Source organism: Ananas comosus, linkage group 1 (assembly GCF_001540865.1).
Source record: "Ananas comosus cultivar F153 linkage group 1, ASM154086v1, whole genome shotgun sequence".
NCBI lineage: Eukaryota > Viridiplantae > Streptophyta > Magnoliopsida > Poales > Bromeliaceae > Ananas > Ananas comosus.
Genome location: NC_033621.1, coordinates 20,485,756 through 20,509,718, shown reverse-complemented (window position 1 = coordinate 20,509,718; position 23,963 = coordinate 20,485,756). Strand labels below are relative to the sequence as shown.

General features: G+C 36.5%; 3 protein-coding genes across 10 annotated transcripts; 1 reads left to right on the top strand and 2 right to left on the bottom strand.

Annotated features, from left to right (window-relative positions):
* Positions 1,262–8,680, top strand: LOC109711865 (serine/threonine-protein kinase rio2). 2 transcript variants are annotated; one of them, XM_020235202.1, is made up of 13 exons: positions 1,262–1,447; positions 1,592–1,638; positions 2,335–2,405; positions 2,513–2,626; positions 3,100–3,275; positions 3,368–3,456; positions 3,562–3,679; positions 3,992–4,065; positions 4,259–4,306; positions 5,292–5,460; positions 6,228–6,359; positions 7,211–7,318; positions 8,170–8,680. In XM_020235202.1, the coding sequence occupies exons 1-13, from the start codon at positions 1,364–1,366 to the stop codon at positions 8,374–8,376; spliced, it is 1,437 nt and encodes a 478-aa protein (XP_020090791.1). In that variant the 5' UTR covers positions 1,262–1,363; the 3' UTR covers positions 8,377–8,680. The 2 variants fall into 2 exon arrangements, with proteins under 2 accessions (XP_020090791.1, XP_020090781.1); XM_020235192.1 differs by having other exon boundaries at positions 1,586–1,638.
* Positions 8,851–15,529, bottom strand: LOC109711879 (uncharacterized protein YacP-like). 5 transcript variants are annotated; one of them, XM_020235227.1, is made up of 10 exons: positions 15,371–15,529; positions 14,453–14,524; positions 13,992–14,116; positions 13,489–13,649; positions 13,240–13,330; positions 12,467–12,521; positions 12,226–12,309; positions 11,308–11,346; positions 10,317–10,363; positions 8,851–9,389 (listed from the first exon to the last, which is right to left on the bottom strand). In XM_020235227.1, exons 1-10 carry the CDS (start codon positions 15,440–15,442, stop codon positions 9,284–9,286), a joined length of 852 nt encoding a protein of 283 aa, XP_020090816.1. In that variant the 5' UTR covers positions 15,443–15,529; the 3' UTR covers positions 8,851–9,283. The 5 variants fall into 5 exon arrangements, 3 of the variants coding, with proteins under 3 accessions (XP_020090816.1, XP_020090823.1, XP_020090831.1); XM_020235234.1 differs by having other exon boundaries at positions 13,240–13,309; XM_020235242.1 differs by lacking the exon at positions 11,308–11,346.
* Positions 16,227–19,143, bottom strand: LOC109718257 (L10-interacting MYB domain-containing protein-like). Of its 3 annotated transcripts, none has more exons than XM_020244408.1 (4): positions 18,990–19,143; positions 17,624–17,647; positions 17,144–17,501; positions 16,227–17,057 (listed from the first exon to the last, which is right to left on the bottom strand). In XM_020244408.1, exons 2-4 carry the CDS (start codon positions 17,635–17,637, stop codon positions 16,401–16,403), a joined length of 1,029 nt encoding a protein of 342 aa, XP_020099997.1. In that variant the 5' UTR covers positions 17,638–17,647; positions 18,990–19,143; the 3' UTR covers positions 16,227–16,400. The 3 variants fall into 3 exon arrangements, with proteins under 3 accessions (XP_020099997.1, XP_020099990.1, XP_020100006.1); XM_020244401.1 differs by having other exon boundaries at positions 17,144–17,488; XM_020244417.1 differs by lacking the exon at positions 17,624–17,647 and having other exon boundaries at positions 18,990–19,142.

The following is a 23,963-nucleotide window of genomic DNA, read 5'->3' as shown; positions in this document are numbered from 1 at the left end:
TCCAAGCTCGTTCGGCTCAGTTGACGCCCTTTGTCCATCCATTAGTTAGTTAATTGTCCGAATTTATTGTGAATTATTCGCCGATTTTTGATATTCCAATAAAAACGCTTACCGCCACGTCTTTCGAATTTTTGCAAAAAATCTCGCGAAAAAAATGCCGTTTTTATTGGATCAAAAGTACATTTTATTCGCGAATTAAGATCGGGTCCTCTCTCAGTGCCGAATAATTCGGCCTCAAAAAACGTCGCCGTTGCTGCGACTGCGATGCGGATCGCGGGCTCGGCATGGCCCAAAACAGAACCAGAGTTCGGCCTCTCTGCAAAAAAAAAAAAAAAAAAAAGAAAAAAACAAACCTGTCTCTGAAATTCGGCCCCTCCCAGTCTCCCAAACTCCCAGCCCCACCCCACCCCTCTCCAAAAAAGGGTCTGCCCTAACTTCTCACACCCTCGGCGCCTGCCGCCCTGCACCGACGTGCGGCGGTTCGCGGGTCGCCTTCCCCTTCCTCCTCTTCCTCTTCGGCTGCGTTCGGCCGAACGCATATCGGAAGACCCTCCTCTTTTCAGAATCTCGAAGATCGAGTTCTGTCACTTCTTCAGAAATCGAAACCTCCTTTCGTCGCTCTTACCTCTTCCGCTTACGCTATCAGATATATAGATCCAGTATATATGGTGGTTCTTTACAAACAAGTCGGATTTGAGTTTTCATTCTTTGAAAGCAAAAGGTTGGAAGCTTTTAGTCCATTATGTGGATATTTTTTAATAAACAAATGGCTCGAGTGCTTTAAATTGAATGTGTCCATTCTCTGTATGCACAAGAGACCAAACATTAGACTAAATAATGGTTATTAACTAGGGACCATGCCTCTTTAGACTTCTGAATTTATGAATCTTTGTATTATTACTTAAATATGGTACTATTTATCTATTATTTGTTTAATTATTATTTTTTTTTTTGGGCTATAATATAGTTTTATTATTTTTTTATTTTATTTTGTAGTCTTTCTTCCTTTTATTTCTTAAAAAATAGAATAGTTTTGTAATGCTAAATTTTGAGGCAAAAATTTAATTTAATTAGACCGATTTTTGATCCCGAATTTTTAATTGGTGAACGTATAATATCCGTATAAATCACGTATCCGAATAATTGACTAATCCGTTTTTTAGCCGATTTTTTCAACGAATTTAAAAATTAGAAGACGAATTTTATCCGAATTATACCCGTACCGAATTTTTGCCGAATCCGAATTAACTAACTATGGTCACATCCCCTTCTTCTTCCTCTCGAGTTTTCAGAACCCTCGCTCCGCGAGTTTCCAAAACCCTAGCGGCGCCGCCGCTCCAGCAGAGCCACCACCTCCGCCACCATGAAGCTCGACGTAGACGCGCTGAGGTACCTCTCCAAGGACGATTTCAGGGTCCTCACAGCCGTGGAGATGGGTATGAGGAACGTACGTATACCTATCCCTCCTCCTCCTCCTCCTCCTCCTCCTCCTCTCTCTCTCTCTCTCTCTCTCTCGTGATCTCTAATTCTGCCTCTTCGATTCAATTTGGAGTAAACAAGAGAATTCATCTTGTTTAACGCTCGGTTTCAGCACGAGATCGTTCCCGCGGAGCTCGTCGAGAGGATCGCCGGGCTAAGGTTAGGTTAATCTTCTTTTATAGATTTAGATTGCGATTTAATTTTGGGTTAATTGTAAGAGTTTCCTGTAAACATTGTAAATATATTCCTACAATTATCAACTTTCTTATGTTATCGTATTTTCAAATATGTCCCTACTGTTAGGATCCGTAAGAAAAATTTAGTTAACCATAGATAAAATACTTAATCCTCATTAGTTAATGAGGTAAATTGATATTTTTATCCCTTTTCTATTATACCTTCTTCTCTCAATCAAAATCCTAGTAATGGAAACTCTTCTCTCTCTTCCTCTCTCTCCTTCATGCTAGTTTCGAACCCGTAACTAGAATTTCTCCATCCTCATTCATCCATGACACGTGTTGCTTCGCCTATGTTGAATGCGTGTTGTTTTCCTATTTAATTTCCTCTATAATCTTTTCTTATTTTATTAAAAAAAATTTAGGAGAAAAAGAGTGAGAGAAGAGGTTGCAACAATTGTGGATTGGGTTTGGTTTTAAAGAAGAAGAAGATGAGGAAGAAGATGACCATTGAAAATTTTGCAGGGATAAAAGTTAAAAGTTAAACTTTGTAGGGATATATTTGTTATTCGATATGTTTACAGCGAGCTGTATGCAATTAACCCTTTAATTTTTATAATAATTATGTTTTTTTGTGCTAAATATATGCTAAATTTTGTTACTTTCTTGTGTTTTAAAGACATGGGGGAACGTATAAGGTGCTGAGGAATCTGCTGAAGCACAAACTGGTGCATCATGATTCATCAAAGTGTGAGTAGTTTAAGGCCTATTTACCGGTTCTTGTAATTGTAAGTAGCTCCAAAATTGCATCTTGGGTGCTATTCTGAGTGAAATTTCTTTTTTTATTTGCAATTTAGATGACGGGTTTCGGCTCACCTATCTTGGGTACGATTTCCTTGCAATCAAGACCCTTGTCAATCGCGGTGTATTTGCTGCCGTAGGCCGTCAAATTGGTGTTGGAAAGGAGTCGGGTATGTCTTTTGGTTTTTTGGAACTTTTATTTCATTATATTTTCCAGAGTTTCTGCTTTATGGTTCCTTTTTCTTTCGAGTTTAATTGTCCTATGAGTCCGTGATACTACACTAATCACAATTAGGTGTGTAAATTTTGTATTATGGTACACTTGTAGTGCTCCCATTAAATTTCTCTGTTGAAACTAACAGATATTTTCACGTGTTCTATTGTAATACCGCGTAAGTGATTGTTCAGCTCCTCTCTCTATTTATTACAGTTGGTCTTGTTTTGTGTGGTGGCTACTTGGATATTTTCCATCCATTCTAATAAAGAAATTCAACATAAGGGTGAAGATTAAAGGGAATGTATTAATTAGGGACCAGATAGTAAAAATTGAAATGTCAAAAACTAGATTGAAACTTCACGAGGAGGTTGAGCACCAGTGCCATTCTATCATGCTTGTAGGTAATGCGCCTCTTTATGATTACAGATATATTTGAGGTTGCCACGGAAGATGGGACGGTTCTCGCGATGAAGCTGCATAGGCTGGGTAGGGTGTCTTTCAGGGCCGTCAAGTCTAAGCGAGACTATTTGGTTCATCGGAGCAACTATAACTGGCTTTATTTGTCTCGTCTGGCCGGCCTCAAGGAATATGCTTTCATGAAGGTCTTTTTTCTCTCTATTTGAGAATATTCCATAATTATGAAAGGCTTTAATTGTCCTTATTTATCTAATTGGGTTTATTCTTTATAATTAAGGCTCTAGGTGAGCATGGGTTTCCTGTTCCAGCTGCTGTGGATTGCAATCGGCATTGTGTGGTCATGTCGCTTGTTAAAGGTTACCCACTGTAAGTATATCAGGTGTACGGTTTTCCCTCTTCTTCTTCTTCTTCTTCTTTTTAATAGTGGTTTCACCTTTTGGAGCTTTATTAGTGAGTGTAACCATTGTGCAGTGTTCAAATAAAGCAGTTGCAAAATCCAGACGAAGTTTTTGAAACAATTATTGGTCTTGTTGTTCGTCTAGCAGAGCATGGTCTTATACACTGTGATTTCAACGAATTTAACCTCATGGTATGTCTACTGTTGTTAGTTCTTCGTTAGCTCTTTTTATCTCCAATTCTACGGCAACATTATGTGAAACTAATTCAGCAAATTAAAATACGCATATAATAGTGCTTTCATCCGTATTGATAACTTGATCATTAATTTTAGTTGTTAAAATAAAGCAGAAATTCTATTAAGGTTTTAGACAACAATGCTTTAATAGAAAATCAGACAATAATGCTTTAATAGAAAATCATATTTCTAATAATGATAAAGTGGTTGAGTGAAGGATATTTAGTTCAATGTTTGAGCTACTGATTTGACTTGTTTTCCTGGTAGATTGATGATGATGAAAAAGTTACAATGATTGATTTTCCTCAAATGGTTTCAGTTTCTCATCGCAATGCAAAAATGTAAGTAGTATCTACATTACTCTTATGTTGCTTGCTTGTTATTAAATTATTGAATCAATGAATTGTGAGAATTTTTTTTAAAAAAATCAGAAGTAAACAAATTGTTGTATATGCAGTGTCATCTGATGTTTGCCTCCAATTTATTGCCTGATGCTCTCTTCCAACTCTTAATTTCTTTATTGACTTCTTTTAGGTATTTCGATCGAGATGTGGAGTGCATCTTCAAATTCTTTAGTAAAAGGTTTGTTGCCAAAGGCGCACAACTTATGCAAACTATTAAATCAAAATTTTTTGTGTGATGTGATATGTTGGTCTTTAAGTATGATGCCTGCATTTGTTTGTTGTTGTATTGAATCTATTGATCAAACTAGAAGTATGCAAGTATGCATGGTTTTTTTTCCTAATGAACAAGAGCTAAATAACATATAAATTGCGGCTTCCTACAACTGAATTGCTGTTTTTCAGAAGGGTTTACTTACACATGTTAATTCTTTACTAAGACCATGTGGTGATCTTGTCAACTACCTATCAGATGGAAGTATTTTGAATTGGCACGTATATCCAACCCCAAGAGAAACTTGCTAATGCCGCTTATTTTGTATAGTCGAGTCTATTCTGTTAAAACATGTAGAACTTGGAAATAAATTGTGTATAACCCTTTGATATAATTGGGGGTAATTAGCGGAGTAGGAGTGTAATCAGGTCCCTTTTAGGTGCTTGCTTGGAAATAAATTGTGGGGCAACAACTTATACAGAACCAGAAAAGGATTTGAGGTGTCATAACTAATTGGCAAGGTCAGTTATGTAAAGGTTGGTATTGTGTTCAGTCGGGCTTGTTGTGGGCTCATTTTAGTAAATTCGGTAAAACTGATGCTGTTTTGAAATTGATTCAGTTCTACAACAACATGGTCTAACAAAACTTAAAATAAAATACTAACTGTACTAAACTACATGGCGTAATGTTTTCATCAAAGTTTTTCTTATTTTTTCACTTTCAAGAGGTCAGAACTTGATGCTTTTTCTTCACAAAATGTCACATCAGATATAACTTAAAACAACTAAACTCCTATTCTCTCAATTTTATAAATCTCAGACAATTTCAAAACCCAATTTAACCAACAGTCTTTCTTTTCTGATTTCAATCTGATGCCACATTGGTTTAGTGGCCTTATTGTTAATTCTTGAGAACTACAACTGTCAATTTACTTGATTCTGTTTCATCACAGGTTTAATATTTCATACCAAGAGGATAGAGACGAGGAAGATGGTGTAGAATATGATAGCGAGGAAAATGGTAGGCCGTCCTTCCTCTCTATAGAAAAATCAGCTGGTTTCTTAGACAAGGAGCTTGCGGCGAGTGGCTTTACTAAACGGGATCAAGATGAGATAGAAAAGGTATGTTGGTATAATGTACTTAAAAATTCAGTGCTGTTAATTAATGCTTACTGGCTAACTGTGATGATATTGTTGTTTAGCTATGTTAGTATAATGGTACACAGACTTGTCCATTCTTTTTTCTTCTTTTTTTTTTTTACATCAGAAAACAGTTTGCGTCTCTCTCATCATGTGATAAACTAAATAATGAGTATGGATTAGTTAATCATTCTGAATATTAATCACGTATATGTTGTTGTACAAAGTTTTACGGAAGTAGGAATCATGAAATTATATTGACATATCTAATGGAACATATGTTGTCTTACCTGAAAAAGTACATGTTAAAAAAAAGAAGTGAAGAGTACAAGAAAAAAAAGGGTCCATTATTTTTGTTGAAGTTTCCAAAATTTGATATACGAGCCTATCGAAAATGATCCTCTCCTATCCAACGTACATTCATCAAGATATGTTCATATTGAAACCATCACTTAGGACAAGCATTTTCTAAACTTTTTGACTCCAAGACTAATATATGCCTCTGTAATCTTAAACTGAGGGTACAAGAACCTAGCGTGCTGTACTGGATTAACACAGGTTTAAGATAGTTATACAGGATCTTGTTGATGGCTCTTTTAGTTATGTTACAATATCATCGCCTGCACTAGTTATCCCTTCACATTTCTTTTTGTGGGTTCATTTGAAGTTTAAAATGACAACTTATGCTCTTTTTTTTTTAAAAAAAAACAAACTAATAATAGTATCCTTTCTGCTTCATATTTCCTCAGTTCATTGAAGGAGGACCAGAACCAAAAGATGGTAGCAGCTCTGATGATGAGTCATCGGGAAAAGAACAAACAGCTGATGAAGATAATGAAACTGTGACTACCAAAATGGTTGCCTTGCAGTTGGCAGATCAGGTGAATTTGTCATACTCCATAAGAAATCCAAGCGTCTCTATTTTTTGTGAAATGACATTATTACTAATGTGAACTATTTGATTGCCGAGGGAGGAACATATATAACGTTTGTTGATGATTGCACTGCTATTGAACAATTTCGGTCCTTAGATTGTAGAACAACACCTATATGAAATGCGGGATTCCTTGCATATGTTATATACTATGATTGCTGCATAATTCCTCATGCAAGAACACCACTTGTAGACCGCAAAAAGATTAAAATATGAAATAAGAACTGAACACTTCGGGGTTTAACTTTAATAACTGTAGAGCACACACCTTTATGCTGCAAAAGATAGAGAAATGAGATTCAAAATGTCTAAAAGAGTTATATTTCAATTNAAAGATAGAGAAATGAGATTCAAAATGTCTAAAAGAGTTATATTTCAATTATTTGTGAAGTTGAACTTGTAGTGGGACGTTAAAATATTCTAGCATAAGTGAGAGGTGCCCAGTGCTGGTTTGCGACTCAAAATATCTATCTTACTATATACTTGGAATTGAGAATCTGTATAAATTGATGCTGAATCTATCCACTAATTGGGTGCACTATATAAATTATTTTAGTTTCACTGTCTTTGGTAGTATACATCAATGCTCTCATTTGACTGTTGAGAATTGTTGCAATAAGAAGTGATTATTTGTGATAAATACGCTTAGACTAGAGTGTTTCCAACAAAACTTGTAACTTTCGATCGGGAGGTTTTCTAGTTCAATCATACTGAAAAAACTGATGCTATGTTCCTTTCCTATTTTGATAACTCCTGATGTTACAGTACTTTTTTTTTTTTTCCCTCTTTGTTTTTCAGCAAGTTAAAAGCTCATGTTGCAATGATGAAGAAAGAGTGGAGGAAAATCTAGATTCATGTAATGTGAAAGTTGTCAGGGAGAACGAACCTACGGCGTCAGGAGAACAGGTACTTTTATCTACTCTCTCTCTCTCTCGCGCGCGCGCGTGCTTGCTCTTGCTTTCACGCTCTTGCTCTCTATTTCAATTTCAATTTTAATCTGTTTCTCTCTGTAAAGGAATTATGGTGTAGCGTGAGCCGTGAGCCTTAGCTAAGGGTTATCATTCAGTGCATGCAGATCTTTAATATTCTGTTTGTATTTTTCATTTTTGTGCTACCTGCCCTAGGCTTGGTTTTGTGCATGAAGCTGTTACTGATATGAATTCGCATGTATACTGCTGTTGTCAAATACATGTCGAGGCTTCAAAATTAGGGCCCATCTATGGTCCTCATAAGAGGACATGAATATTGTCTTTGGATCAAATGCTATTCACCCCCACTAAAGCATCCAAGAGCTAAAAAGTTGTGAGGACACACTATTCGTGTCCTCACAAAAGGATAGTAACATTGGCATAAAAAATGATATCCACATAGATCTTTATGATTTATGCTAGTGAAAACCCTTCCCAAACAACGATCTTAAGATGCTTTATACTTTTTTAGTCTAGGACAAATCTTTTATTGGATGGTTAATTTTTATTTTATTTTTCAATTCTTGAGTAATGGACCTCAAAATCAAGAGATTTCCTGTTGGTAGACGGTGGGAATAGTTTAGCTCGGAAGGTATTGGTGTTATCAGTCATGAATTTAGATTGTTTTTCTTGAGTTTTATCTTTTTATGATGGTGCCATGCCCTTTTTTTTGTTTTGGGTAAAAGATTTAATGTAAAGGATGTACCCAAACTTGTTACTTTGTTCATGTGGCTTCTACGAACTATTCTTTTCTAAGTAGGTTAGCAATTTTTTTCCCCTTTCCTCCAGGAAGATAGCAATGATTTGGATAATTCAGATGATGATGATGATGGAAGTGGTGATGCCGAACTAGTTAAGCGCCTCAACAAGCAGAGAAAGCGAGCTGTTGCCGCTGCACGTGGGAGAAGGGCTTTGGCCTCGAGAAACTCTTACAAGGACAAAGGGGGTAAGTCGTCTCACAACTCGAAAATCCAAAAGCAGGTTTCCAAGTGGTGATGATGACTGCAGAGCTGAGGATCATGGAGCTGAACAAATTGATCGGTTTAGGGTTAAACTGAAGTTTCCAAGATCCTCGATAAAAATAAGCGGTACCGCGATTTTGCAGGCTTAAGCATAAATGTTTAATCCCCTTGTACAGAAAATTTTGGTGAGTAGTGCCTGTTTATCTTTTTTCTGTTACCCCCCTCCCACTGTGAAATGAGTAAAAGACATACAAAAATTGTGATATTTATGTTGTAAGTCTTAATCATCTGTATTCCCAGTTTTGGAAATTTAATTATCTTTGCGATTTGCGTATGAATTTGTTGTGTGCCAAATAAATTCAGTTCTTTTGAGGGCATATTAATCGAAGCAACATAATTACTTAATGAAGGTTCCTTCCAGATTTGGATTTGGGTATTTTGAGTTCTCTTTGGGCGAAACTTTGGTCCTCAATATTTAAACCTTGAATTTCATATAGAAATAAAGTTATTAATGCCTTTTCAAACAGTTCTACAAATTATGCTTATGTAATCAGAATATGCTAGCACAACAAATGACACAGAAAATTAAGTTCATACAACATGTGGGACATATAATCTGCCCAATTGATAAGAAACTTGAATTATCCTTTTCTCTTTTTTTTTTCTCTGATTTTATTGTACAGAGAAGTACAGCAAACTCAACCGACCTGGTTAACTCTCATTGCCAAAGGTACAAATGGATACTGAATCCTGATGCCCTCAATTTTCTTTCAAATACCCTCATCTGTTTTCTTTCTTTCCTTTTTTTTTTTCCCCGGTGATTCCGTCAGCAATTGATAATTGTAGTAACATCCCTTAATTATGATTGGCGATTCATCCACCTTTGAAGTAGCTTTGTTAGTCCATCCCAGTAAAGGGCAGTCCATCCCAGTAAAGGGCAGCTACGTCGACTCGTCTTCGGAGAGCTTTTTCTTGAGATCCTTCAACGCATCAACCACATCGCGGCCCAGATTATGCTGAAGCAGTTTCCCTTGTACCGAAGTTGACCTGCAAGTTGAACGAGAGAATTTTCTTTAGAAAATTTAATGTACTTTGAAAAGCAACTGCTGAAACACCAGAAGTGCTTCTAATCGGAAGACCAACAGCACGATTCGAAATGAAGAATGTGCGAATCGCTTGTAAAAGAATGGTTTATTGGTAAAATGCATTATGGAGTTCCCAAGATTAAAAGTAATGAAATATTCAACATCACGGGACAAAAATCTACGCAAGTGGAAGAAAATTTAGCCAAAAGTTTAAGTAGGAGTAGACGATACTAAAAAATTAGGAAATTTAATTCCCACGTACTTTACATTCTTCTAGATCATGTTTAATGGTGCTAATCATCGATTGGTCTACCCTATTATCTAAAATGAGGCTATAGTAACATACGACCATAAACAACCGACTTTAAAAATTTTAAAACCGCTGATTCCACCAAAACAATAGAACATGTACAGACTTAAGTTTGAAATTTTCAACAATGAATGCAAAGATTATAAAATTCAGGCTTAACGCAACCTAAACTCATTTTCCGCTAGTTAAGGTCAAAACCAAACGATTAACTCAGGGTATATAAGATTCGTGCTCACTGAAGAAAAAAAAGAAGTGGATCATATAAAAAGCTATATCCTATCTGTTTCTTACAGTTCCTTTTTTTTTTTTCTTTTTTTTCTTTTTTTTTTCTTTTTTGCCCCTCCTGTGATTTCCCCTCAAGCCTTCTCACTTTCTGCTCACAAAATAACAAAGTCGGTTTTTGTATAAAATATGTTCATATTTTCACCCAAAAAAAAAATTTTTTTTTGCCTACCTAACAAACCGTAATAATAGATGCAGAAATTTTCTGAGATATAATTCATCTAACTACAAAGGTAGTACTAAACCAAATCATAACATTGAAGAAGAACAAAAAAATTAAAAAAAACCATCTCACACCTGTGTTCGTTAAGTATGTTTTGAAACTCTTTTTCCGAAGCCTTTATCTGCAAAACCAAGATATAAGTTAGTGCTAGTTTGATGGAGGAAAATATGACGTATTTAACTAAGAAACAAACATAATGATAAATGCGTGCCTTGGACATGGAAAAAATCGAAAGTGCACATTAATAAGCATTAAGGTATTCAATGAGATTCACAATGGAAANTTGAAACTCTTTTTCCGAAGCCTTTATCTGCAAAACCAAGATATAAGTTAGTGCTAGTTTGATGGAGGAAAATATGACGTATTTAACTAAGAAACAAACATAATGATAAATGCGTGCCTTGGACATGGAAAAAATCGAAAGTGCACATTAATAAGCATTAAGGTATTCAATGAGATTCACAATGGAAAAAATATTAGAGTTTATGAAGATAGGAGTTCAAAGTAAGCAAGAAACCCTGTAAATAGAAACAAAATAATCCACAATTAACAACTTCAAAGCGCACTAGATCATTCCACAACCATGGATCCCCGAAAGAGTGAAACCATGAAACCATGCTTCAGAATATTAACTTTTAGAGGGCAATGATCCGTAAGTACAACCTGAAGTTTGGAGAGCAAACTTTGTAGGATTCATCTGTATGAATAATGGGGCATCTAATGCCTCGAATCAATATCATGGTATCATGATGATTGGTAAGCCTATTTCAAGAAGTAGATGGTGAGAGGCTGCAGATGTACAAATTTGAGGCTTAGATGTCCAAGGACTCGGTAAAATTTGCATTATGATGGAGTGAATAAGGAATATGATGAATGAATGAATGAAAGGAATAATACAGTGAAGACACATATAGTAAAGATATTGAAAGCTATATAATTTTCGGTTTTTCATTATCTGTTAATTTTAGATAAAAAAGAGAGAAAAGACTAAACGACTTTAATGCATGGCTTGAGATGAGAGAGCTGACTCTATAATGAAATTAGATTAGCAAGGCTATAACTAACCTCTGATACTAATGCTTTGCAGCTCCACACATAAGCACCCTAGAAGATGCATAACGCAGATTAATCAACAAGGATATTCTGATCATCACAGCGTATAACAACAGAAGTCAAACCTTTTGGAAATAAATAAAGAGGACCATAATATATGATGGCACGAAACATGTCAATAATCAGTGCATGAGTTTTTATACTTGAAGATGATTTCATATACTCTACATGCTGGCACAGAACTAGATAAGCAGGTGAACTTTTAAACAGCAGAATATAATAAAAAATTACAGCAGATAGCCACTAACTTGACATTATAAATATCACCAACTATTAGTCGCTGCTCACTAGAGAAATTTAGAAAATCCTTTGCTTGATTAAAAATATTTCAAGATTTTGAACTATTTATAATAAATCGTGACTGCAAGCCTCACAAGAGAGAGTTACTCATAGACGAAGTACGAATTTCAAACTTTCTATGCTATCTTCGTGCGGCTGCTTATGTCCTTTTTTTTTTTTCTCTCTCTCAATCAAAGACACCTTACAACCAGTTACCCATCAAAACAACGTCTCAGTGAAAGTTCACAAGGGATGGAGAGGACCACAATTCATCAAGATGGTCAGTTCTGTTTTAAATTCTATTCATCTGGTAGAACCTAAATTTTAATTAAGAGTTCGGAAAAAAAAATGATTGTAAAAAACCCCTAGTATTCAGTGCAGTAAAATATAGTTGTAATTAAACCTAATGGTGTAATATATTGATATCAATGCATTTCCATAATATTGTCTCATCTCTTCAATGTCTTATGGCAAGAATCAATGACCCATCTTAATGTAAGCATATAAAACGCTAAACTGCTAGAAATAGGCACATCAAGTGAAAACTCGTAAGTTTGCAAGTTTTTGATATATAGTCAGAAAATTACGTACTGCTCCATATGCTGCTTGTTGCTGACATACATCGGATGTGACAACCCAAACTTTCGGACAACCATCCACCCTCAGAGCTACAACCTGTATACGTGCATAAATTTGAAAGCCACTGAACATTTTAAAGAAAAGATACTAATCACATTTAAGAGCTGATACTTATTCTGAACATCCATGTAAGTTTTGCAAAATATAGAAGATAAAATCAGATTAATGTTCATCCACGTCAACAATCACTTACCTCCTTTTCAATCCAAGCATCAGCACATGTCTCACCTGAGAAAACTACATCAACACTGTCCCATTAAGCAAAAACAACATACATTACTTGAAGGCATCAACTTATAAGGCCGTCAACGATGAAAAAGAATGTAGATTATCTATTAGATTCAGAGTATCCATTGGACGTGCACATGTGGCATTGGTAGTTGAAAAGAAAATGACCTGCATAATTACTTTATGAATCTCTTTGCCATCCGAGAAAAATAAAACACATAAATCAATTGTAAGTAAATTCGTAAATACGGTGGGAAGGAATCAAAGACAATTAATGCAGTGGAAAGAAATTATTTGTTTTTAATGCTTGAAAGTTTAATATATTAACTATGATCAGATTCAACTGAACCTAAATGTTTATGAACACTAGTAAGTCAAATAACACTTAAGTCAGCTATAATGTTTCCTTTTGAAGTGTCTAATAAAACTGAAGCAAAACATTAGACAATGGTAATACAGCCTTGATATAACTGCAAAATCTCATTGTCTAAGATCATATTTGAAATCTGCTTGCAGCTGTTAACCATGCCATTTAGCATTCAAGTAACATAAACACATTATCTTCTAATTGAATGAGCCAAAGATATAGAACAAAATTAAAATTGTGAGGTGTATTATGAAGAAAAACTCTGCAAATTGCTACACCATCAACAATCCCCATTGTAGTTTTGTTTGTACAGTCTCATGAAACAATCAAACAAACAAATCCACTAACATGGGACAAAAGAATCATCATACCCAGCAAAAGTTTCCTTGTGAGTTGGAAGTCCAGACATCATAGCATCAAACACCACTACAACTTTTACCTCTGTATAGCTCGCAAAGTTAACTGTATAAGTTGATAAGCCATTCAAAAATAAATTATTAACTACATAAAAGACGACACCTTGTGAGTTTTTTGGGTTAGCTGAGTTCAAATTGATGCAGGAAGAGGAAGATGGTAAAATTTCAATCCGCAAAAAGTAATAGCATAGGGTCAGCACAAACCTTTGAGTACGCTAAATGTTATCAGCTCATCGATGAGCTTCTGCCGAGCAATATCAAGCCTTCCTTTCATGAAATGCTTCTTTAGCTTTGCCCAGAAGCCGCATACATTGTAACCATCGACAAGCAGAACCGGAACAACAGCGTCTAAACCCTGATTTGTGCTAGATCAAAATTGAAGATTCAGTTAGGAATTTAGGATTCTAATTGTTTCCCATGTTTTACGCTAAGAAGAAAGAACCAAGAGCCCACTACGCCTAGGTTCTCAAATAGCTTCCCTATTCTGAGAAACAACAGTCAGGCGCTTGGCAAACAAAAACTTTGAAACTTTTACTAAGGGAAGAAGGTAAAATAAGCTTCTGGGCCCTAGAAAATTGAGGATTTTAATGAAAATGCTCAAAGTGATTCTCTGAACAACTCGACACAAATGGCATTCCCCAGAAACTTAAGCAAGGCCAAACAGGCCCTCAAGAATTCAAGTACAAAAATAGAAAAATGGGCCGGACTAGTAAAGATTTGAAGTAGGATCTTGATAAAGATCTGTATCTTCTGGAAGGTCTTCCTTCACTGCCTTCTTTCTGCGGTAACTAGTGGCAGGCTTAGGTGTACTTGTCTTCTTCTTTTGAAATTCCTACAATTCAAAATAAGAGACGTAAACCTTTGCAACATCAACCTTAATCACACAAGAATGCTTGATTGTGGTTGCCGATGATCAAAAAGAAATGGTGTAAATATAGACGGTACGCAATATACAGAGACATGAAAGCGTGCGAGCAAGAATAGAGCAATAAACAACTACTTTAGAACTGTTAAAGGCTAGGGCTGCTAATGGAGAAAACCTTCCCATCGAGCAGTTGTATGTACTAATGGAGAAGATAATGGAGAAGCTGTATTGCTATAATGATTTCTAGAAATTCAGGGAAGAAAAAGCAAAAAAAAAAAGAAAGTTGATACATAAATATCTTACCTTCCACAACTTTAAGAATTGCAGGTTCTGCTTAACGTTTGATGTAATCCTTGGAGGAACTTGATCTGGACCCTAGAAGTGCAATAATAAAACATTACACCCTTGACATTATTAATCAGTTTTCAACAGAAAGAACAAAGTCCATTTAGCTTCAAATTGATTTATAGTAATCTAAATGAGAATGTCCTCAATGCAGAAGCAATAAAAGAAACACAAACTCTCACTCAAGGATTTAAGTGCTGTGGCGTAGGGTTGTGCCGAGCACTCGCTAGCATGATACGACCAGTGTGTCGACACATTATGGCATGAAATATATATATATATATATATATATATATATATATATATATATATATATATATTTGGCATCAATATATTCTAATTGCATATTATATATTATTATCAAATTTTTTGCACTTCATTGATGTAACGGTGGATATGTCTTGTGTTGATGGACACTTAAATCCTTGCTCTCACTTATCAACACGATATTGTAATCAAAGTGGAAACAACTCGGCCCGATTAGTCGACCAAACACTCCTCAAGCAGACAGCAAGTTGATGTCATTGTACAATTCCTTACCCATTTCATCTCATAACCTAGATAATGTGCAGGCTTCTAACTAGGAGAATCCCCTCAATCCAACTTCCAATTAGATTTAATTTGAATTCCAAAGAACCAAGGAACACAAAGATTAAAACTTTAGCCTCCAATAGTACAAAATCGACCATTTAGAGTGTTTTCACTTCACAAATTTAGCAAATTCACTACTCAGGGGAAGTAATAACAAACAATCTACAATGCACGCCCAAACTAGGAAATGTACCAGGATAGGTTGAGTATTTGCCCTAACCCCAATTTAATTAACCAACCTAGAGAGAGAGAGAGAGAGAGAGAGAGAGAGAGAGAGAGAGAGACCTTGTGGGATTGGGCGTTCTTGTTCTTCGCCATGGCGATGGGAGAAGCCGCAGGGGAGGAGGCGGTTCTCATCGCCGCATCCGAGCGAGAGAGAGAGAGAGAGGGAGAGAGAGAGAGAGAGAGGGGGAGAGAGCTCTTCGTCGCTCTCGGATGAGAAAGAGAGAGGGAGGGAGTGGGTTAAAAATGCACGAAGAGCCCCACAACAATAGATATTCTAATGAAGCCCCCTCAACAATATATTTTTTTTTTCTTTTTGTTAAGACCTCTCAACTTTTTTAATTTTTAATATTTAAGTTTTTATAGCTTGTTAAGTTAAAACGTTTCATTAAATTTTGATGCAATTTATATTCTATTTTATTAAAACTATTCGATTTTAAAAGGATCAAAAGTAAGCAGGAGAGGAAATTACAAATTGACAGGGTGATTTGAAATCGAAGTATAGTTGAGGGGGTATTCATATATTTTACTGAGAGAGAGTAGTAGACTAGAAGCGTTGTGGATGAGGAAGAGGCCACGTAACGACGCGCCAGTTCTCAAATGACGGCTAATGCTATTAGCAGAGTCGGCGCCGTCTCTCTCGAAAACGAGAGATTCGGCGACGGCTTTCCACGCATTGCCGTGTTCTATTTACGCTCAACGATGGTCCTTTTTGGAGTGAGCTCCTCAACTTTGCTTGTTTTTGAATTTTTAGAAATTTTAGTGGCTCTCTCAGCATTGTTCTAAAATAGTTGCAAAAACATAATCAAAACTTATAATAAATTCTATAAAATCATCACCAAAATTGGACAAAACCCATTTCAAAATATCCATTTCTTAGAAATGAAATTTCAAGTATTATGTACCACAAAAAAGACAATAAGAAAAGGTTCCGAATCAAGAACAAACAAAGAACACACCACTCTTTACTGCTCCTTCATGAGTTCTTGGTGGAGAAGGATGTATAGCATGCAATACATATTCTTAAATTTCACAGAAGCACCTTTGATGTTAGCCAAACTAGAAAACAACATGAAACATGATTAAGTCAATCCTAGCGACTCCTCGCCTCCGTCTCGAGCTCCTGCTTGAGCCATAAGAGCTGCACATCCGGTCTCTTCAGAGCAACAAACATTTCTCTATAGTCGCGTTTTATGAACAAACGGGTGCCCAGCATGTATAACTCGCCACCGATCTCCACCTCGGGAATTGTCTCTAGCAATCCCATACACTCCATGATGCCACATCCGGGGTAATCGGTCTTCCTTGATGTAACCGAGCAAGTCGCTTGCGAGTTATAACTCTCGACAGCATTGCGGATGCGCTCCAATTCTTTATGCATGTAGACAGCATTTCCAAGCTTCGCTTTTCTTCTGCGACCCCTTTTCTCGTTCGCCTCTTCCCGAACGTCGAACGTTCTCTTCTTCCGCTTGACACGTCCTTCTCCAGGAAATTCCCGGATAGGGGTGACGTAAGAGGCAATTGTTACATTGTCCGCATTGATGTTCGCAAAATCAACGTCATCCACCGAATCGCTGCTACCTTCTATCTGATCTTCATTTGATTCATCAACAATTGGCGCAGGTAGCATGGTATTAAAAGCAGGTGTCATCGTCGTCTCACCCGAAGGTAGCGCATTCGAGAACATGATATCCAATTGTTTCATATTCTCCAAATCTCCTCCACGAAACTTTGCAGCATCGGGGAAAACCTACAATAGTTGGGATCCGATTAAACTACTACGTAGACAATAGGCGTACTAAAAACTAATGCCTCAGTGGTAAAATGGTAACTAACCTTTAATTTCTCATCACACCATTCCATATTAGCGTCGATAGTACCTCTCTCGTAATCCCATTCAACTCTTTTTTCGTTCCTGACAAGCAGCTTCCATAACACCCAATCCCTTTTAAGTGAATCCCACTTATTTTTCAGTTGCTTGTAGTCATAATTTCTTTTTGCCCTTTCCTGAAACTTGCCGACCACGTTTACCCATCCGGTTTTGTTAAAATGGGTGTTAGGCCGATTACCAGCAATGACTTCCTCAACACATATATCACAAAAAACCCTGGTCGATACAGCATCCCATGTTGCCTTTATTCTTCTTCCATATGCATCCGATAACTCCATTTGTAGTGGGCTCATTTTCATTCGGCTGATTAGAGGCAATTATGTAAACAACTACCATTACGGAAAAAAGGGTTAAACAACTACCATTACGAAAAAAAGGGGGGAGAGAGAGAGAGAGAGAGAGAGAGAGAGAGAGAGAGAGATTACATTTCTTCCTTCATTCGAGACACCCTGAAAGACAAACCCCAAAGAATGAACGGTAATTACTTTAAAGCAAGAAACGTGTAACTCACATGCATCAAAACTAGACTACCTAATCAAAAATATATCGAAGATCGACATGGATTACTTAAATCATATGCAGCTGAAAAACATATACAGCTAATGAAATATGCATCTCATCTAATCAAAAGGATAATGGTACAACAACACACAATATCCAGGAGCTGAGATAACCGCTTTTTAATAGGCGACATTTACAGCCCTATATTTGTGAAGCAATACCTTGAAAAAGAGACTTTGCGTTAAATCTACTTTACAGGGGCAATTCTCAGAAAATAATTTGGCCACACTAGTTGTATAACAAAGTACATTGGATTGTCACATCGCAGATAATCCTTAAAGAACAATTCAAGAGTACCTAACAATGAATCACAAGCTTAAAGAACCACAATGTGAACAAAACCACCTTCCAAAACAATAAACATTTCGAAGAACGACAATTTATTGCAAACCCAATCAGAGATTATGACGACAAAATAGCCTTACAGGGGGAAGTTTTCCGACAGAGGATACATTTTTTGTAAACATAAATAGTAATTTTCCAAAACATGCAATGTATATCATGTTAATTTAATACACAAAATACAATTTTAAACCTCAAATTATATCAAAACCTCAAATTTATATTAAGCAATGTGAACAAAACCACCTTGTGAAACATTAAACATTTCGAAGAACCACAATTTGTTGCAAACTTAAAACTTACCATTTAGCGGAAGTTTTCTGACCCATAATACAACGTTTGTAAAACTATACCATGTTGTTTAATATACAAAATACAAATTTTAAACCTCAAATTACATTAAAACCTCACTTTTAATCAAAATGTACAACGAAACCAAAATGAACACTGCGTAGAACAATTTAGACAGAGATAATTTCCCTTCTTAAATTACACAAAAAGATAAGCTTCTCGGCGATGGAAATGACCTATTCTCCATTACGTAAAAAGGAATAATTCAATTTCTCCCAAAATTCTCACACAACTGCACAATATTAAACACTAACATACAGCAAAAACCCTAAAATGAAGTAAATAGCTAGAGAAGTTCTCAAATTTTCGTAATAATTATAACGTAATAATTAGATTTAAGAGCAGGCGAAGCCGATAGGTTTTAAATCCCCACGACATGCCTCGAAAAAAAAAATCCAAAAAAAAAAGGGAATTTGAATAAAATTGGATCTACGAGGATGGAGATTCTGATCTGAGTAGAAATAAAAAAAAATGCAGGATAATTGAAATTGCGAAATTAGGGTTGGGGTTAGGGTTAGGGTTTGGAGGAGAGCGAACCTGAGACGGGTCGAAGAGGAGGAGAAGGAGACGATTCGATCATCATCCCGCTCAAAACGCGAGTCGGGCCGTGTTCGTGTGCGCGGGGTGGTCGAATCAAATTAGGAAGTTCGGATTAAAAGTTTATACATATTTCAAATTTTATATATTTGTCTAAAAATAATTTGCATGGAAGCTTAGGGTTTGGCCAACCGTAATAGGTTTGCATCAGTTTCATTTTTGCTTTTTTTTTTTCAATAATTTTGCATGTATGACAATGCCCACCCTATTTGAAGCTCAAATTAATCATGTAAAAATGCTGTTTGGGTCTACGGAAAGTTGAGTTAAAAATTTTTTTTTTTGGGTCAAAATTTTGCAGTATCTCCAAGTTACAGAAATGCATGCAGCTGGAAGCTGATGCTTGAAACGCGAGATTCGAGTTTTCGATGCAAACGATCAGTCAAGCTTCCTGCATTTGTTAGAATCATTTAAGTTAATACCTTACGTTTTGTCGAATGGCAATCTGAATTTAGCTTCTCGTACTAAAAATAGGTTTAGAAGTTATGTCTAACGGCGGAGATTTTGCCCAAGTGTGGCTGGCAGGGACCGCCGATTTGTGTTTTATGTTGCAAAAGTGAAGAAAAGCTAGAACACTAACTGTTTGAATGCTCGTTCACAGTGAACCTTTGGACTAATCTACTACATGGCTTACCGAACACTAAGCACTCTCTGCTAAATCAACCTGGAGATCTTTCGGCCAGATGGAATCGAGCTAGGAAATCGCAATCGGGACAAGATAAAATTATCTTCAACCTCTGCTTCGCGGCGACTTGTTGGGAAATTTGGAAAGAAAGAAACTCTAGAATTTTTGATGATCGAGAAGTGGGAAGTGGGGTAGTGGCTAACAAAGTTTTTTCCTCTGTAAATCTCTGGAACTCAACTCTGTGTTGATATGAGCAAAAAGGGTGTGCCCGCTCCTTTGCGCTCCTCTATCCGTGTATGTTCTACTTGCTCAAATAGGGTTCCTCCTGCTTATATATATATATATATATATATATATGTGTGTGTGTGTGTGTGTGTGTGTGTGTGTGTGTGTGTGTGTGTTTTCTAACTTTGGAGCACATATATAGCTTGATTCTATCTTGTGATTCGAGTTTGGCTCAGGTAAAGAATGTACTAACAAATTATTTTATGAAGGATCCAATCCAATCATTTATCTCACTTTTTTTCTTTTTTTGTTTCATTATTGCTGTCGACCTTCGATCTTGAGCCATCAGCTGAAAATGGCGTCTGTTATCGCAGGGAATCAGATCGAGAGACTTTTGGAAGTGCGAAAGTGGATTAATAGGATAGAACTCCTTATAGCTCGTCTAAAATTACAATCAGATTAGTTAGATTTTTACGTATAAGATGCACGATCAGAATATACTCTACACAGAGTAATTTATTAGTGTGCCTTTTATCTAAGCTGAACTAAAGGAGTTTGAAAAATTAGTGAGCCTATATATTAATTTGCACAATGAGGCTATATAGAAGCCCCATAATTAATTAGAGAAATACTTCAATACGCCAGCTTATTTAAATTTAACCATTTAATTTTGAAGGATATGTTCGGCTCTAGACATTAGTAACTTATTCAACAGGTTATTAAATAAGATCAATTATAGGGACAATGTTGGAAAAAAAAAATGCTAACCAAGTACAAAGTTAATAGTTTCCAATAAATTTTTATTTCCTTATTTAATTTTATTACTTCTCAAATTAGATAGTGTCTAATTTGGTAAGTAACACTACAGGAAAAGGCACATGTAGAGGCGACTTTTAGCGATCGTAAAGGCGGTTTAAATCACCTTTACATAGAGCCGGTTTCTGCAACTGTCTCTAGACCGCCGGCGTAGACAATGCCCCGGTTGGAGCGACCGCCGGGGGAGCGTAGAGGCAGTATATAGAGACGGCTTCGACCGCCGCAATATTTTAATTTAGGGTTATTTGCATACACGTCCCTGCAAATATAGTGAATTGCAGAAATATCCCTGCAAAACGAAAATTCCGTAAGTTGTCCCTGCAAAAGTCTTAAGTTATGCAGATATGTCCCTACCATTAAGGTCTGTTAAAAAAATTTCGTTAACCACAGTTAAAAACTTAACCATGGTTAATTAATAACGTAAATTGACGGTTTTACCCTTCTTCCTCTTCTTTCTCTTCCTCTTCCATCTTCTTCCTCGCCGGCGATGGCGGCGACGGCGACAGCGGCAACGGCGGCGACGGCGACAGCGGCAACGGCGACAGCGGCATCGGCGGCGACAGCGGCGGCGAACCCTCTCCCTCTTCCTCTTCCTCTTCTCTCTTCCTCTCCCTCTTCCTCTTTCCCCTTCTTCTTCATTTTCTTCTTCCTCTTCTGTTTTCTTCGTCGCCGGCGAGGGAGAAGATGCGGCGGCAATGGCGGCGACGAACCCTCTCCCTCTTCCCTCTTCCTTTTCGCCTTTCTTCTTCCTCTCCCTCTTCCTCTTCCCTCTTCTTCGTCACCGGCGAGGGAGGAGATGCGGCGGCGGCGGTGAAAGCAAATCCTCTCCCTCTTCCTCTTCCTCTTCCCTCTTCTTCTCCCTCTTCCTCTTTCCCCTTCTTCTTCATTTTCTTCTTCCTCTTCTGTTTTCTTCGTCGCCGGCGAGGGAGAAGATGCGGCGGCAATGGCGGCGACGAACCCTCTCCCTCTTCCCTCTTCCTTTTCGCCTTTCTTCTTCCTCTCCCTCTTCCTCTTCCCTCTTCTTCGTCACCGGCGAGGGAGGAGATGCGGCGGCGGCGGTGAAAGCAAATCCTCTCCCTCTTCCTCTTCCTCTTCCCTCTTCTTCTCTCTCTTCCTCTCCTTCTTCCTCTCCTGCTTTCTCTTCCCTTTTCTTCGTCGCCGGCGAACCCAATCCCGCGCCGCCGCTGCCGTCGTCCACTCTGGTGGCCCAAAGAGGGAGAGAAAGGGAAGGGAAAGAGAAATATTTTGGAGGGATATATTTGTGAGGGTAAAAAAGTCATTTCACAAGAAAACTGTTAAAAAATTAACATTTTCCTAACAGATTTCAACCAGAGGGACATATCTGCATAATTTAGGACTTTTGCAGGAACAATTTATGGAATTTCTGTTTTGCAGGGACAACTTATGGAATTTCCGTTTTGCAGGGATATTTCTGCAATTCACTATGTTTGCAGGGACGTGTATGCAAATAACCCTTTAATTTAATATTAGACTCAACCCAACGCACTTATTAATCTTCCGAGGCTATTATTACAGGGCAGAAAATTAAACCTATTTTAGTCAATAATAAATAACCAACATATATATATATATATATATATATATATATATATATATATAATATATATTATATAGTAGTTGAGGTAGAATACTATCGGTAGTAAACTGATGCCGTTTTAATGGCCGATTTGTGTTTCGAATGATAAGAGCTTCCAATTGATCGATCGCTCCGTTAAATAGATCTAAACCATTTAAACTACCTAGAAATCAAAATTTCCAGCGCACTTTCGATTATTGTTTTTGTTCTTTATTCGCATAAGTTGAACAGAAAAAATGAATGGCTGAAAATGATACTCTTTAAAAAATGTGTATTGATAGGAGTTAATCAAGATCAAGAGTTATAGCTTGTTTTAAATAGTGTTTAACAGCATTTTCTAACAAAAATTCAAATTGATTCTGAGTATATTACGCTGTTTAAACGAGAAAACGCTCTTATCGACCATTAAAATTAGCAAATTTAACCCCTTTGATGCATTAGGCAAATGATCTGTCTGAAAAGATTTGAAATTTGTTTTCCTAAACACTTCTCAAGTGGTATAGATCATAGTTCAACGGAGCCGATCGTACAATTTGGAAGTTTATCTCGAAAAAAAATCGGTTGTAAACGGTCGTTTTACTACTGATAGTATTCTAGCTCAATCTATATATATTATGTATTTATATATTATATTAGTATATATATATTTATATATATAGGTCGGTGGCTTACTTATACTCATATGAGTATCAGAGCCCATGTTGTAACTCATAATTCCTTGCGACTTTTAGATGAAAAATGTGCCGGGTTTTTAGGATGAAGTGGTTACGGTTAGGTTGATAGTAGTGGGCCAGCTGGCGTTGGGTGGGTGTATTGGTTGAATAGTATATCTAACGGTTCTGTGAAAATGATTAAGGGTTGATCAAACGGTTCTAAAAAATTTATGGCTAAAAAGGCCTCTATAACTCGATAAGATATAGTAGCCGGATCTCTATATATAATATCTATACAACTTATAATCTCCAATGTGGTAAGATGACGTGGCAGCTTCCTCCTTAGTTTACGGACCTTTTCTATTTTTTTTTCTTTTATTCAATTATAGAGCATGCTCATTAGTGATTGATATGTTACTAATCCTTAATGTAATAATTGTGACAAAGAATAATGTTACCGTTTCTAATGGTTCTTCTACTTCTCAAGTTATTCTCCATTAATCTAACTATTCATATATATGTACCTCATAATTAATACTAAATCTCTTAGGAGGTGTTTAGTTTTTTTCTATAAATTATTTGTGAAAATAGTTTTCTAACTGAAAAAATAATTTTCATTCGTTTCAAATTTCATAAAAAATAGTACTTTACTTTTCTAAATTTTTTATCAGAGAAATAAAAAATTATGGAGAACTGTGTTTTTCATGAAAAAATAAACAAATAAATTTTTTTAAAATAATATTTTTCATGCTTTTTCAGGAGTCAAACACTAGGTTAGGGCTTATTGCTGGTTTTAACTTGACCCAAATCCAACAACCAATCAACAAAATTAACCTGGCTCTATCCAAATCTTAATTGGGCTTGAGTCCACATATGACCCAAAATTTTCCAATAGCTAATTAAAAACCCTCCACATTTCTTAATAATTAATTAAGATGTTATATATGCATGCATGGCCTTTCACTTTTCATTTTCCTATTCATATTTATTGATCGATTTCA

Coding starts and splice junctions, on each gene's coding strand:
- LOC109711865 (XM_020235192.1), top strand. CDS start 1,364: ATGAAGCTCGACGTAGACGCGCTGAGGTACCTCTCCAAGGACGATTTC. Junction 3,457..3,561: donor CTTGTTAAAGGTTACCCACT/GTAAGTATATCA, acceptor ACCATTGTGCAG/TGTTCAAATAAAGCAGTTGC. Junction 5,461..6,227: donor ATCAAGATGAGATAGAAAAG/GTATGTTGGTAT, acceptor ATATTTCCTCAG/TTCATTGAAGGAGGACCAGA.
- LOC109711879 (XM_020235227.1), bottom strand. CDS start 15,442: ATGAGAACCGCCTCCTCCCCTGCGGCTTCTCCCATCGCCATGGCGAAG. Junction 13,331..13,488: donor AACATTTAGCGTACTCAAAG/GTTTGTGCTGAC, acceptor CAACTTATACAG/TTAACTTTGCGAGCTATACA. Junction 9,390..10,316: donor AACATACTTAACGAACACAG/GTGTGAGATGGT, acceptor TTCAACTTGCAG/GTCAACTTCGGTACAAGGGA.
- LOC109718257 (XM_020244408.1), bottom strand. Junction 17,058..17,143: donor GGTGTGATGAGAAATTAAAG/GTTAGTTACCAT, acceptor CAACTATTGTAG/GTTTTCCCCGATGCTGCAAA.